The 13800-nt window shown below is 32.4% G+C and overlaps 1 protein-coding gene across 11 annotated transcripts in view; it reads right to left on the bottom strand.

Moving 5' to 3' along the window:
- CSMD3 (CUB and Sushi multiple domains 3) overlaps positions 1-13800 on the bottom strand; it is a 1279316-nt gene that overhangs the window by 667855 nt on the left and 597661 nt on the right. For all 11 annotated transcript variants that reach the window (XM_002759280.8, XM_017965625.4, XM_035276379.3 and 8 more), the window contains one exon: positions 1856-1959. In XM_002759280.8, coding sequence (XP_002759326.1) covers positions 1856-1959 — 104 coding nt within the window. The remainder of the gene's footprint in view (positions 1-1855; positions 1960-13800) is intronic.

Below are 13800 nucleotides of genomic sequence, written 5' to 3'. Positions count from 1 at the left end.
AAGGGATGAGTGGCCATGAAGAATCTATGCCCTCTCTAAAGGAGGCAGAATACAGTCCCAGTCCATTTTTGCCACATGACTATGAAGATCTAGTGTCACCAGTTTTACAAGAAACCATGAATTCAAATTTTTATATGTAATTTCAGTTCATTAAAACTCTGCATTTGACAAACAGTAACAGGAAAAAAAAACATAGCTATTAAGAGCAGCTCTGTTGCTCTCATTTTATATATATACAATTTTACAGTATATTGTATATAAAATACATGTAAATTTATATTATAATGAAATCCAAACTATCAGGTATAAATCTACAAGAAGATTTAGGAGGAACTGTCAATTGCTTCTGGAAAATGTCAGTTCAGTGTGGTGGGATGCTTAACACGTTCAATGTATTGCTCAGGTGCAACAAAAATGCTGATCATTTTCAAGAGAGGAAATATTAAGAATAAAGTTACAAAAATGCAAGCAACATAAATGATATGGTTTGGATTTGTGTCCCCATCCAAATCTCATGTCTAGTTGGAGGAGGGACCTGGTGGGAGGTGATTGGATCTTGGGGTTGGATTTCTCTCATGCTGTTCTTATGACAGTAAGTGAGTTCTCATAAGATCTGATGGTTTTAAAATGTCTGGAATTCCCCCCTTTGCTCTCTCTCTTTCTCTCCTGCCATGATTTGAAGAAGGTACTGGCTTCCCTTTACATTCAGCCACAATTTTAAGTTTTCTAAGGCCTCCCAGTCATGCTTCCTGTTAAGCCTGTGAAACTGAAAGTAAATTTAACATCTTTTTTTCTTAAATTTCCTAGTCTCAGGTAGTTCTGTATAGCAGTGTGAAAATGAACTAATAACTGAATATGTGAAGCATGTAGATCACTGGCCCATTTGTCCATCACGCCTTAGGAAATGCAAAATGGAGCTGTAGTAGGCCAGAGATAGACAACCAAATCATGTTGATCAATGATATCCTTGTTGCAGAAAGAGGAGAGAGGCTGAAGTTGAGGTCAAGAGTGCATGAATACTTTTGTTTTTGTTTTTTTTTCTAGAAAAATAAGACTACAGTGCAGTAATATTGGGGCCTATAACATACTATGTGTGCCTATGAGGTTAATCCTTGGTTTATTACAGGATTCAGGAATAATAGTTCTAGAAGGCCTTCTAGTAAAATTTAAAAGAAAATAAAAGGAAGAGGAAAAAGAAAAAAAAATGGAAAAAAGAATTAGCTCACCTTTCATCAATTTAACTTACCTTTATACAGTAAGAAATACACAAATACACATAATACAGGCATTACCACTAGTTGCTATCTATGCTGATACTATTTTTTTAAAGAGTTAAATCAATTGTTCTCAAATTTTATATGCATAAGGATTATCAGTGATTCTGTTAAAATATAGATTGATAAATTCAAATCCTGGAGATGCTGATTCAGTAAATCGGGCTTGAGGGCCTAGAAATCTACATTTTGAAATGTGCACCAGATATTTGTTATGCATTCATGATGCAAAAAGACTCTATTTTGAGAAGCATCACGTTACATGAACAAGCCCTCACCAGACATCAAATCTGCTGACACCTAATCTTGTATTTCCTAGCCTTTAGAACTGTAAGAAATATATTTCTATTGTTTATAAGTCACCAGTTTACTGCATTTTGTTAGAAATGCCCAAATGAACTGAGACAAAGTGTCCTAAGTCTCACTGAAGAAGCACTAACATATTCTAAGAAAGTTAATAATAATAAGTTATTATGCATCTTCTGCTGATAGTGGGAGAGATCAATGTAAAACATTAATTTGAAGGTAAAATTTTTTAGCACCCGATAGGCTAAGGCAAAAATGAAACATTGGAAACTTACACTTGGAGCACTGTCCTAGGATCTCCAACTTCGCCACCATCACCAATTGTCAAGGTATCATAGCCAATCTCCAAATCAAATTCTTCAAAATTTATCTGGATAACCTGGAAGTAAATAGAAACATACACCTTAAATATATTATGTAATAAAAACAAAAAAAAAATCGTAGAAAAACATTAAAAATGAACAGTCTTTTGCTGCACACATATACACACATATACAAGCAGTCTAATTATATATAAATATATATAATTTCCTAGCATGGCAGCAAGTCATGTTAAAATATTCTTAAAGTTCAATCATTATATCAGTACATGATTTAACTTGCTGTATTGTATTTTCTGCATTACACTTTCAATGAAATTTCTTGGTTTCCGTTTATAGAATACTCATATTTGAAGAATGATTAAAGCAAATCTATTTTTAGAAGACTTTATAAAAAGTATATGTAGGTGGAGAGTGGTTTTCCTCTTTCCACACATTTGCATATATATTTTATAAAGTTATATACAGAAACAGAGTGCGCTATTTCCATTAAGTAGTAAAGCTTAAAATTTGTTAGAGCTAAAATTTGTTGAATCTAGATTGCCAGAATGGTATCAAGTTTATTTTTATGTATCCTTTGATGAGAGGATTCCTCAAGTATACTAAAATGAGTGGCAAAACTGGAAGGACAATAATTTGAGAGGCACACTATACCATGGTATATAATTCAGCATTATATTTTACTAAAATATACTAATGCATTCACACATTGTTTATATACCTATGCAAAAATTCAGATTTAATTAAATTGTAATGTTAAAATAGCTATAATATTTTAAAAACTGTAATTGATAATGAGTACAGAAAAAAATTACATAATGTCCTATATATAATCGTGCTTTGAGCAAAAAATAATTTATAATAAAGTATTATTCATCACCTGATAAAATTAATGTCTGAGGTTACCATATTATGAGAGAATAAATACAGAAGATATTTCCTTAGTAATATTTATAACTATTTGCTACTTTGTTGTTATAAAAATAATTAAAAATAAAGGATTTAATAACCTGACTTTTTTTGGTATGCAATAAAAACAATTTTTGGCTACACTTATTACTTGTTTTATAAAATATTTTAATATTTACCTTTTTTGGCCAAGTTTAAATATAGCATGTGTATAAAAACTTTGAATTATACATTTTAACATGATCATAATTTTAAAAACACATTTATTTATTTATATTTAAATATAATTTCCATTAATAATTACCTGCCAATACATATTTAGATTGTTTCCCATTTCTTTTTGTTTTTTGGGGTACTATAAGTAACATGGTCAGGAGCAATATCAAATATCTTTTGGTTCACATTTTCAAGTATATCTCTAGGCAATATACTTGCTAGGTAATAACAGCAAAAGTTCGTTGTATAACCTAGTACCATATGGTTTTTAAATTGTTTTACCAATTCAAATGTTCACAATTGTGTGCATTGAATGTATTTATTCCTACCACTCTAGTGAGTGTAAAAAGTGTTTTTTTTTTTTTTGCGTTTTCCTTATTACTGAGTTGCATATCTTTTTATATGTTTATATATCATTTATATTTCCTTTTCTGTGACACAATTATTTGTGTTTTGGCATTTTTTTCCCTTGGACTATTTGTCTACTTGTTATTGTTTGCAAAATTCTTTATATTGGTGATTCTGAAAACATTCCATTATAGCACACTTCGAAAGCAATGATATTTGTAAGACACAAAGGTGAACGGATGACGCTGCTTGTAATGGAAATTTTATTTTTATTTTTTGCCCAGGACCTCTCTTCCATAGACAGAGCTAAAATCAATATCTACTTGTGGCTCACTCATAGTACACCATTGGACTTGGCTCACTAGTTGAGATCAGCTTTCTATATTATGATTACTAATCCATTACATTAAATGTGTTGCAATAGCTTCAAGTTCACAGCTTTATTTTTTTTCTTTAAAAAAGAAAAACTCTCTGTTAAATTATTTGATAAGAAAAAGTCACTAATTTTACCAGAGTAGGACTTGCCTATCTACTGTTTTATGAGTAGATAGGCAAGTCTATTCTGGTAAAAATTAATAACCCAAGCTCATAAAGATGTTTCTCCATATCTTTTCACTTTTGTGAACTGACTTTTATGGAAACTGCAAAGTAGGAATGTGTGGCAGGCAGAATTCTGAGATGTCTTCCAATATTCTACTCCCCTGGTGTAGATAACCTGTGTGATACACTCCCTTTCAGTGTGGGGAAGATCTGTGAAGATGATGGATTATCAATCCTATGATTAGGTTATATTATATGAAAATGGTGAAGGAATATTACAAATGTGCAATTAAGGTCTCTAATGAGTTAACTTTAAGTTCATCAAAAGGGAGATTATCCTGAGTGACCCTAATTCAGGGGATTCCCTTTAAAAGAAGGTCTAGAAGTGAGAGATACAAAAACAAGCTAACAAAAAATCAGAAAAGTGGCTCTCCTGTTGGCATTGAAGATACATTCTGCCATGCTGTGGAAAGCATGGAGCAGTGGGTAAACTTTAGGAGCTGACGGACTAAGTCCTACAACCACAATAATTGAATTCTGCCAACAAGTGAGCTTGGAATAAGCCCTACAGTTTCAAATGAGATCATATCGCTGGCCAATGCCCTGGCCAATGCTTTGATTTCACCTTGAAAAGAAAAGCCAGATATTCATGCTCAGACTTCTTTCCTATGGAAACTGTGAGATAACAACTTTATGTTGTTGCATTTTGCTAATTTTAGGTAATGTTTCATGCAGCAATATAAATTAGCACAGTATTCCTTTCAGTTTTCCCTCCAATATGAATATCCAGTTGTCTCACTACTTTTTATTGAATAAATAGCCCTTCTTTCCCCAATGGTCAGCAAACTTTAACATATATCACAGTTCTATTTATAAGCATGTTGGATTTTGGATTCCAGATCTTGTTTTCTTGGTCAGTTTCTATGTACCTGAACTACCACAAACTGGCTTATTATTGCTGTAAGATAAGACTGAATCTTTTAAGTCAGGTATGCCACACACTTAATCCTTTTATTTTTTGGGAGTTTTTTTGACTACTTTTGGAACATTTGTCTTTCACATATTCACTTGTAAAATTCTTCAAAAATTGTTTGGGGCAATTTATTGGAATTGCACTGTATCTATAACTAATTTGGTGAGAAATGACATCCTAAGGTATTGAATCTCCCTACACACAAGGCTGACTTATCTTTTTAATTATTTAGATCTCTAAAAGTCTTATAATAAATTTATATATATAAATATATATACATATATACACATATATTACATCTTGAAAGTGCTTTTTGTTTTTGAAAATGGTATTTATATTAATATTTGGAACATTTTTGACATATAGAAATGAAATTTAGTTTTTGTACATTGATCTATCTAGCCACTGAATAAAGCTTCCATATTATTTAAAAACATTTGTAAATTATTTTTAGTTTTCTACATAGCAACGTCTTCTGTAAAATAATATTTTAGGTTCTTCTTTTCCAAATTACTCATTTTTAAAATCCTAACTTCCTTGGATATCTGGTAAAATGTATACTAGAACAGAGGACAATTGGCCTCATTAATTTGCATCTCATTTAAGAGGGAATGTTTCCGTATTTCATCATGAAGGCTATCAGTAAAGTAGATATACTTGACAAAAACTAAAAGCTTTTTTCTCTGGTTGTCCTTGCTGATTTAGTATCAGAAATTTACTGATATTACTAAATAAGTTGACAGGTTTACATTCTTTGTTGTCCATAAGAGCTTCCAGCTTGGGAATAATTCATTCTTGAAAGTTAAATAGAACTGTTCTAGGAAAACATCTAAGTGTCTTTCTGGAGACTGAGAATTGACTCTTTATTGTTTATTTAATATTTTAATAGTTATGTAACAACCTGAGCTTTCTGATTTTTTTACTCAATTTAGATTAGTTTTATCTTTCTGGAAACATTTCAATGTTATGCAAGTTTTAAAATTCATGGTCACAATATCATTCTCTTTTAGTCTATGCTGGTCTGTGCATGTGTCCTGTTTTTCATTTCTAATAATATTTAGTTGTACCTTCTCTATTTTTATTTTTTTAAATGTAGGTAACAAGTATAAGAATATTTACACATTTAATTCCTTATCAGATATATGATTTGCACATATTTTATCCCATTCTGTGAGTTGTTTTCACTCTTCATAATGTTCTTTGATACCCAAAAGTTTTTACATTAATGAAATCCAACTTATCTATTTTTTTCTTTTGTGATCTATGTTTTTGATGTCATATACATAATTGTATAAATGTTAAAATTCATTGCCAAATCCAAGGTCATTAAAATTTTCCATTGTATTTTCTTCTAAGAGTTTTACAGTTTAAGTTCTTTATTGTAGGTCTTCAGTTATTTTGAGTTAATTATTGTATATGGTGCAAAGAAGGATCCAACTTGATTTATTTGCCTGCGGCTATCCAATTTTCTCAGCACCATATGTTTAAGAGACTATTCATTGACATGAGAGACTACTCATGTCATTCTCCATTGACATGTCTTGGCACCTTTCTAAAAAATTAATTGATAATAGATGTGAGGCTTTATTTCTAGGCTGCCTTAGCTTTAGTTTACCTAGAAATATCTTAATTTCTCCTTCATTCTTTTGTGTATAGTTTTGCTAATATATAACTCTAAGTTTACATTTTTTTTTTCTTTCCTTAGAAATGTTATTCTACTGACTTCTGGTCCCCATAGACTTTTTTTACAAGTAAGCTGTCAGTCTTTTTTGAGGATCTCTAGTATATGAGGAGACACTTCTCTCCTAATGCTTTCAAGATTTTATCTTTACTTTCCTACAATTTGACTATAATATATTTGTGTATGAATCTCTTTGAGTTTATCCTACTTGAAGATTTTTTAACTTCTTGGATGTGTAAATTCTTGTCTTTTCTCAATCTTGGGGAAAATTTTGGTCATAAATATTTTTACAAAATTTTTTTTTTTGCTCTTTTCTGTCTTCTTTGTTTGGAACTTCACAATGTATATATTGGTCCAATGATGTTGGCCAACAGCTCCTTTAGGTCATTTTCACTGTTTTCATTCTTTTTTCTTCCTACTCTTCAGATTAGATAATTTCAGTGTTCTTACCTTCAAGTTCAAAGATTCTGTCTTCTTTCTGATCAAATCTGCTACTAACTTCCTCTAATTATTTTTTCAATTTCTTATTTAGCTATTGTACTTTACAGCTCCAAAATTCTATTTGATAGATATAGATAGATACACAGATAGACAAATAATAAATTTTATTTTATATTTTCAAACAGCTGTAATGTTTATTTTGTATTTTTATTTATTTTTAAATTTTTCTTTCTAACTTTTATTTTAGTTTCAGAAGATACATGTGCTGGTCTGTTATATAGGTATATCATATGTTACAGGAGTCTGGCATACATGTTATTGTGGTGAAGTAACTTTTTGATGCCCTGCTGAATTTTGTTGCTAGTATTTTGTAGTGGATTTCTGAAGGTATGTTTATCAGGGATATTGGCCTGAAGTTTGTCCTTTTTTTGTTCTGTCTGACAGAATGTGCTAAACTTCTTGAATAAGGTAGGGAAGGGTCTCTCAATTTTTTGGAATAGTTTCAGTAGAATTAATACCAGAAGTTCTTATACATCTGGTACATTTTGGCTGTATATTCCTCTGACCCTGGATTTAATTTTGCAACTTGTTGCTGGTCTATTCAAGGTTTCAATTTCTTTGTAGTTCAATCTTGGGAGGTGGAATGTTTATAGAAACTTAGCCACTTGCTTTTAAAAATTCACCATAATCTAGTAAGCTTTATCCCTGTGATGCAAGGTTGTTTGAACATACATGAGTAAATAAACATGAATCATCACAAAGACAGAACTACAAATGCAAACCAAACAGTCATCTCAATAGGTGCAGAAAAGGCTTTGGATAAAGTTCAGTATTTTTCTAGGTTTTCTAGTTGGTGTGCATAGAGGTGATTGTTATAGTCACTGAAGGTTTTTTTCTGTATTTTTGCAGGGTAAATGGTAATGTTGTTTTATCATTTCATTTCTGACTGTGTTTATCTGGATCTTCTCTCTTTTTCTTTATTAGTCTAGATAGCAGTCTATCAATCATATTTATTCTTTAAAAAATAATCAATTTTTTCATTGAACTTTTGTATTGTTTTTCACATCTCAATTTCATTCAGTTCAACTATAATTCTGGGTATTTATTTGCTTCTGTTAGTTTTGAGGTTTGCTTGCTCTTGTTTTTCTAGTTCTTCTACTGTGATGCTATGTTGTTAATTTGAGATCTTTCTAGCTTTTGATGTGGGCATGTTCTACTACAGGTTTTTCTCTTAAAATTGCTTTAGCTGTGTTCCAGAGATTCTACTATATCTTTTCTTCTACTCGTTTCAAATAATTACTTGATTCCTGCCTTAATTTCATTATTTACCCCAAAGTCACTCATAAAAAAGTTGTTTCATTTCCATGTAATTCTATGGTTCTGAGAGCTCTTCTTATTACTGATTTCTATTTGTATTGGGCTGTAATTCAAGAGTGTGGTAGGTATTTCAGTGTGTTTCTTTTTTGTTGTTGTTAAGAATTGTTTTATGACTGATCATGTGGTTGATTTTATAGTATGTGCTATGTGAAGATGAGAATATAGACTCTTTGCTGTTGGATGGAGTGTTCTGTAGATGTCTGTTATGTCCATTTTGTCAAGTATCTAGTTCAGGTCCCAGATATCTTTGTTAGATTTCTGCCACAATGATATGTCTTACAATGTCAGTGGGATACTGAAGTCTTCCATTATTATTGTTTGGTTATCTAAGTCTCTTTGTAGGTTTCTAAGAACTTGTTTTATGAATCTGGGTGTGCCTGTGTTGGGTGCATATAACGATAGTTTAGCCTTCTTTTAAATCAAACACTTCATCATCATCTAATGCCCTTCTTTGTCACTTTCGATTGTTGTTGGTTTAATGCCTCTTTTGTCTGAAATTAGAATAGCAAACCCTGCCCTGTTTGCTTCTATTCATTTGGTAGATTTTTCTCCATCCCTACACTTTGAAACTATGGATATCATTGGATGTGAGATGATTCTCTTAAGAATAGCACAGAGTTGGATCTTGCTTCTTTATCCACCTTGCCACTCTGTGCTTTTAAAATGAGGTGTTTAGCCCATTTATGTTCAGTGTTAATGTTGATATGTGTAGAGTTAACCCTGTCATTTTATCGTTAGCTGGTTGTTATGCAGACTTGACAGTGTGGTTGCTTTATAAAGTCAATGGTTTATGCAATTAAGTCTGTTGTTGTGATGGCCAGTAAGGTCTCTTGTTTTCATGGTTAGCACTACCTTAAGAACCTCTTGGAAGGCAAGTCAGGTGGTAATAAATTCTCTTAGCACCTGTTTATCTGAAAAAAAATGTTATTTCCACTGTTTTTATGAAGCTTAGTTGACAGGATATAAAGTTTTCAGTTGGAATTCATTTTCTTTAAGAATGCTGAATACAGGCACCCAATTTCTTTTGGCTCATCGAATTTCCATTGAGCATTCTGCCTTTTGCCTGATAGTTTCCTTTGACCATAACATACCCCTTCTCTCCAGTAAAGGAAAACATTTTTTTCAAGTATATGAAAGAAAAAAAGTTCAACCTCAGTAGTCATCAGGAATATGTAAATCAAAGCCACAATGAGTGAGCTATGACCTCACATTTCTTGCATTGCCTATGATTTATAAAAAAAGATAATTATTGGCAAGGATGTAGAAAAGAGAAAACTTCTGTACCCTCTTGGTGAGAATGCAGACTGGGGCAGTTAAAGTGGAAAACAGTATGGAGTTTTCTAAAGAAATTAAAAATAGAACTACCATATGATTTAGCAATGCCTCTTCTGTTTATATAAACCTAAGGGAAATGAAATCACCACTTTACATAGATATCTGCACTCCCATGCTCAATGCAGTATTATTGATAATAGTTGAGATATAGAGACAATCTAAGTGTCCATTAGTGAATGAATAAATTATTATAGATATATGCTTACATATACAATGAAATATTATTTAGCCTTGAACAAGAAAGAGATCCTGCCATTTGCAACAACATGAATAAACCTTCGTTGGTATTTCATATTTTTATTGAATTATTCCAGATTTAATGTATGTAAGTGTCTGAACCTGTTTGTTATTTCTAATAACTCTTTTGTGGTGGCTTGCTTTCCTGTGTTTAGCTATATTTGACAGTGAACCCATATATATTTGAACTTAAGTTTTGAGAACCTGGGGTCCTCAATTTGATATCATTTCATTAATTTCCTATCATCTGAATCCAAGGGCTATTACCAAGCTAGAGCCAATTTAATATCCTTTGAGCTTCTTAGCTTGATGCTAAATTTTCAAGTTCAGTTTCTACGTTTCTTGATCCAAGGAGATGAGGCTCAACTCCTACTCTCCGAATTCCAGAGATTTATTGCCATTGCCATCTGTCCCACAAAAAATCAAGTTTTTCTCCCATTTCATCTCCTGTTTTTACTTTACATATACATATACATATATATATATATATATATGTGTGTGTGTGTGTGTGTGTACTATTATTCATCTGTGTGTGCATCTGTGTGTGTCTGTGTGTATGTCTGCATGGTATTTGTTCATAGTTTTATACATTTCTTTTGTTTTTTTGTGAACTCATAATGACAGGAAAACTAATGTGTTTCTTATATTTCAGTGTGAATAACTCTCAAAGCACCACATCTGTCATCCTGCCAAAAGGATAAAGCCCATAATCTACTTCACCCCAGTGTATTTCACAATAGATCTATGAGTGCACAGTAATTAAAATTAGAGACTGTCTTCTTTCACATGACATAAAAGTCTAATAGGCTAGTGGATACAAACTGGTAAAAATTAGATGTCTAAGAAATGACCTCTTGATTGATTGTTAGTTCTATGCCAAACTCTTGATATCTATTATTGCATAATCATGTCCTAAAGACTTTGGACATCCATTTAGTGGTAGATTTTATTTTGATTAAATTGTAACTGAGACTTATGCATGTATGTATGCAACAATGAGATCTCTCTCATTTTAAATTAAATGATTAATTAATTACTAACTAACCCATATTATGTTCGAATAAGCACTTAACTACTGAGCTGTCACTGAAATTTTAGACACTTATAATTCTTGAACAGTTTCAATGACACACAATTACTCAGAAGCTAGAATATTCTAATTGGATTTGTATAATACATTCATTTTAATTTGATTCACTTATGCTTAGTTTTAACATTATTATTGGAATAGTTCACATGAGTAAAATTTGTGCATCAAAAAATAAAAATCAACTTTGCCTTATTTGAAGCCCTAAATATAAGTAAGGCATCACATTAAAACCCCAACATAGTATATTGATATACGGTTAAAAGAAAAAAAAATCTTTTATAGAATATATAAATAAAATGGCTCACGCCTATAATCCCAGCACTCTGGGAGGCCAAGGCGGGTGGACCACGAGGTCAAAAGATCAAGACCATCCTGGTGAATGAGGTGAAACCCCATCTCTACTAAAAATACAAAAATTAGCTGGGCATTGTGGTGCGAACCTGTAGTCCCAGCTACTTGGGAGGCTGTGGTAGGCGAATTGCTTGACCCTAGAAGGTGGAGGTTGTGGTGAGCCGAGATTGTGCCATTGCACTCCAGTCTGGGTAACAACAGCAAAACTCTGTCTCAAAAAATAAAAAAAAAACTTGGAAAAACAAAAGCAAAATGACAAGAAAACTTTTCTTCATGCTGTAATATAATAAGTAATATCAAGAGTCTGATGGAAATTTTTCTTTCTTTATTGATATTTTAATAAAACGAAAGTGACCAAATAGCCATTTTTCTATCCATTTAACTTTGTAAAATACAGAAAAGCTAGTAATAAAAAAGTCAACAAATAGTCATCAGTATAATAAGAATACTTCTTATACATGTTTATTAGGTAGTAGGGCTGAAAATTTTATTTAGAAAATAAGAAAAAATATTATGTATTTAGTGTAAAATGAATACCATATATTTTACCTGATTTACTTCTTCCTAATCATTTTTGGGTTAAATAAACAAAAACATAAATTGCATTTAGCACATAGGACTAATGAAAGAAAAGGTGGAATAATAAAAAATGCCCTTAAAGTATTTAAATAATGCATAATTTTCTTGACTTTTAAACCAAGTAAGCCACTCTCTTGATTTCCATTGTGGAGTGGTGACTCTAACTGGATGGCTTAGTGTTGCTTATTGAGGGTTGTATTAAACCTTGTAATGTACTAATGAAGGCAATTAAAAATAACATAATGCATTTTAACGTTGACATTACAGAAGTAAAAAAGTCAATAGAGAGCATGTAATATTAAATATTTGGTGGATCCATTTCTCATAAGGCTCAATACATGAGTTTTATAGGATATTTTGTTAAAACTGGTACAGAAGCTATGTCTCATAGTTTTCATCCTGTGAATCTTGCACAGATCATTTAAAGCCATAAATTCTACACTGTCATATTTTCTGAAGCCATGTACAAAAAATTCACATGGTTTTTTTTTTTTTTTTTGTGCTTCAGGTTCTGGGATACATGTGCAGATCATGCAGGATTGTTGCATAGGTACACACATGGCAATGTGGTTTGCTGCCTCCATCGCTCCATCACCTACATCTGTTTTTTCTCCATATGTTATCCCTCCCCAACCTCCCTACTCCCTAGCAGTCCCTCCCTTGCACCCCCAACAGGCTCCAGTGTGTGATGCTCCCCTCCCTGTGTCCATGTGTTCTCCTTGTTCATCACCTGCCTATCAGTGAGAACATGCAGTGTTTGATTTTCTGTTCTTGAGTCAGTTTGCTGAAAATGATGGTTTCCAAATTCATCTATGTCCCTAGAAAGGACATAAACTCATCGTTTTGTATGGTTGCATAGTATTCCATGCTATATATGTGCCACGGTTTCCTTGTCCAGTCTATTGTCGATGGGCATTTGGGTTGATTCCAGGTCTTTGCTATTGTAAACAGTACCACTATAGACATACATGTGCATGTCCCCTTATAATAGAATTATTTATAATCCTTTGGGTATACACCCAGTAATGAGATTGCTGGGTCAACTGGAATTTCTATTTCTAGGTCCTTGAGGAAGCACCACACTACACTGTCTTCCACAATGGTTCAACTAGTTTACACTCCCACCAACAGTGAAAAGTGTTCCTATTTCTCCATATCTTCTCCAGCATCTGTTGTCTCCAGATTTTTTAATGATAGCCATTCTAATTGGCATGAGGTGGTATCTCAATGTGGTTTTGATTTGCAATTCTCTAATAATCAGACATGATGAGCATTTTTTTCACATTTGCTGGCCTCATATATGTCTTCTTTTGAAAAAATGTCTGGTTATATCCTTTGCCCACTTTGGATGGGTTTGTTTGTCTTTTTCTTGTCAATCTATTTTAGTGCTTTGTAGATTCTGGATATTGTCAGATGGGTGGATTGCAAAAATTTTTTCCCATTCTGTTGGTTGTCAGTTCACTCTAATGATTGTTTCTTTTGCTGCACAGAAGCTCTGGAGTTTAATTACATCCCATTTGTCTATTTTGCTTTTTGTTGCCAATGCTTTTGGTGTTTTAGTCATGAAGTCCTAGCCTATGCCTATGTCCTGAATGGTTTTGCCTAGGTTTTCTCCCAAAGTTTTTATGGTGTTAGGTCTTATGTTTAAGTCTTTGATCCATCTGGATTAATTTTAGCGTAAGGTGTCAGGAAGGGGTCCAGTTTCTTCTTTCTGCACACTTCTAGTCAGTTTATTCAACACCATTTATTAAACAGGGAATTATTTCCCCATTGCATGTTTTTGTCATGTTTGTCAAAGATCAGATGGTTATAGATGTGTGGCA

The sequence above is a fragment of the Callithrix jacchus genome, chromosome 16, assembly GCF_049354715.1.
Source record: "Callithrix jacchus isolate 240 chromosome 16, calJac240_pri, whole genome shotgun sequence".
NCBI classification, from domain to species: domain Eukaryota; kingdom Metazoa; phylum Chordata; class Mammalia; order Primates; family Cebidae; genus Callithrix; species Callithrix jacchus.
The sequence above is the reverse complement of the archived record's forward strand: the minus strand, read 5'-3'. Positions and strand labels throughout refer to the sequence as shown.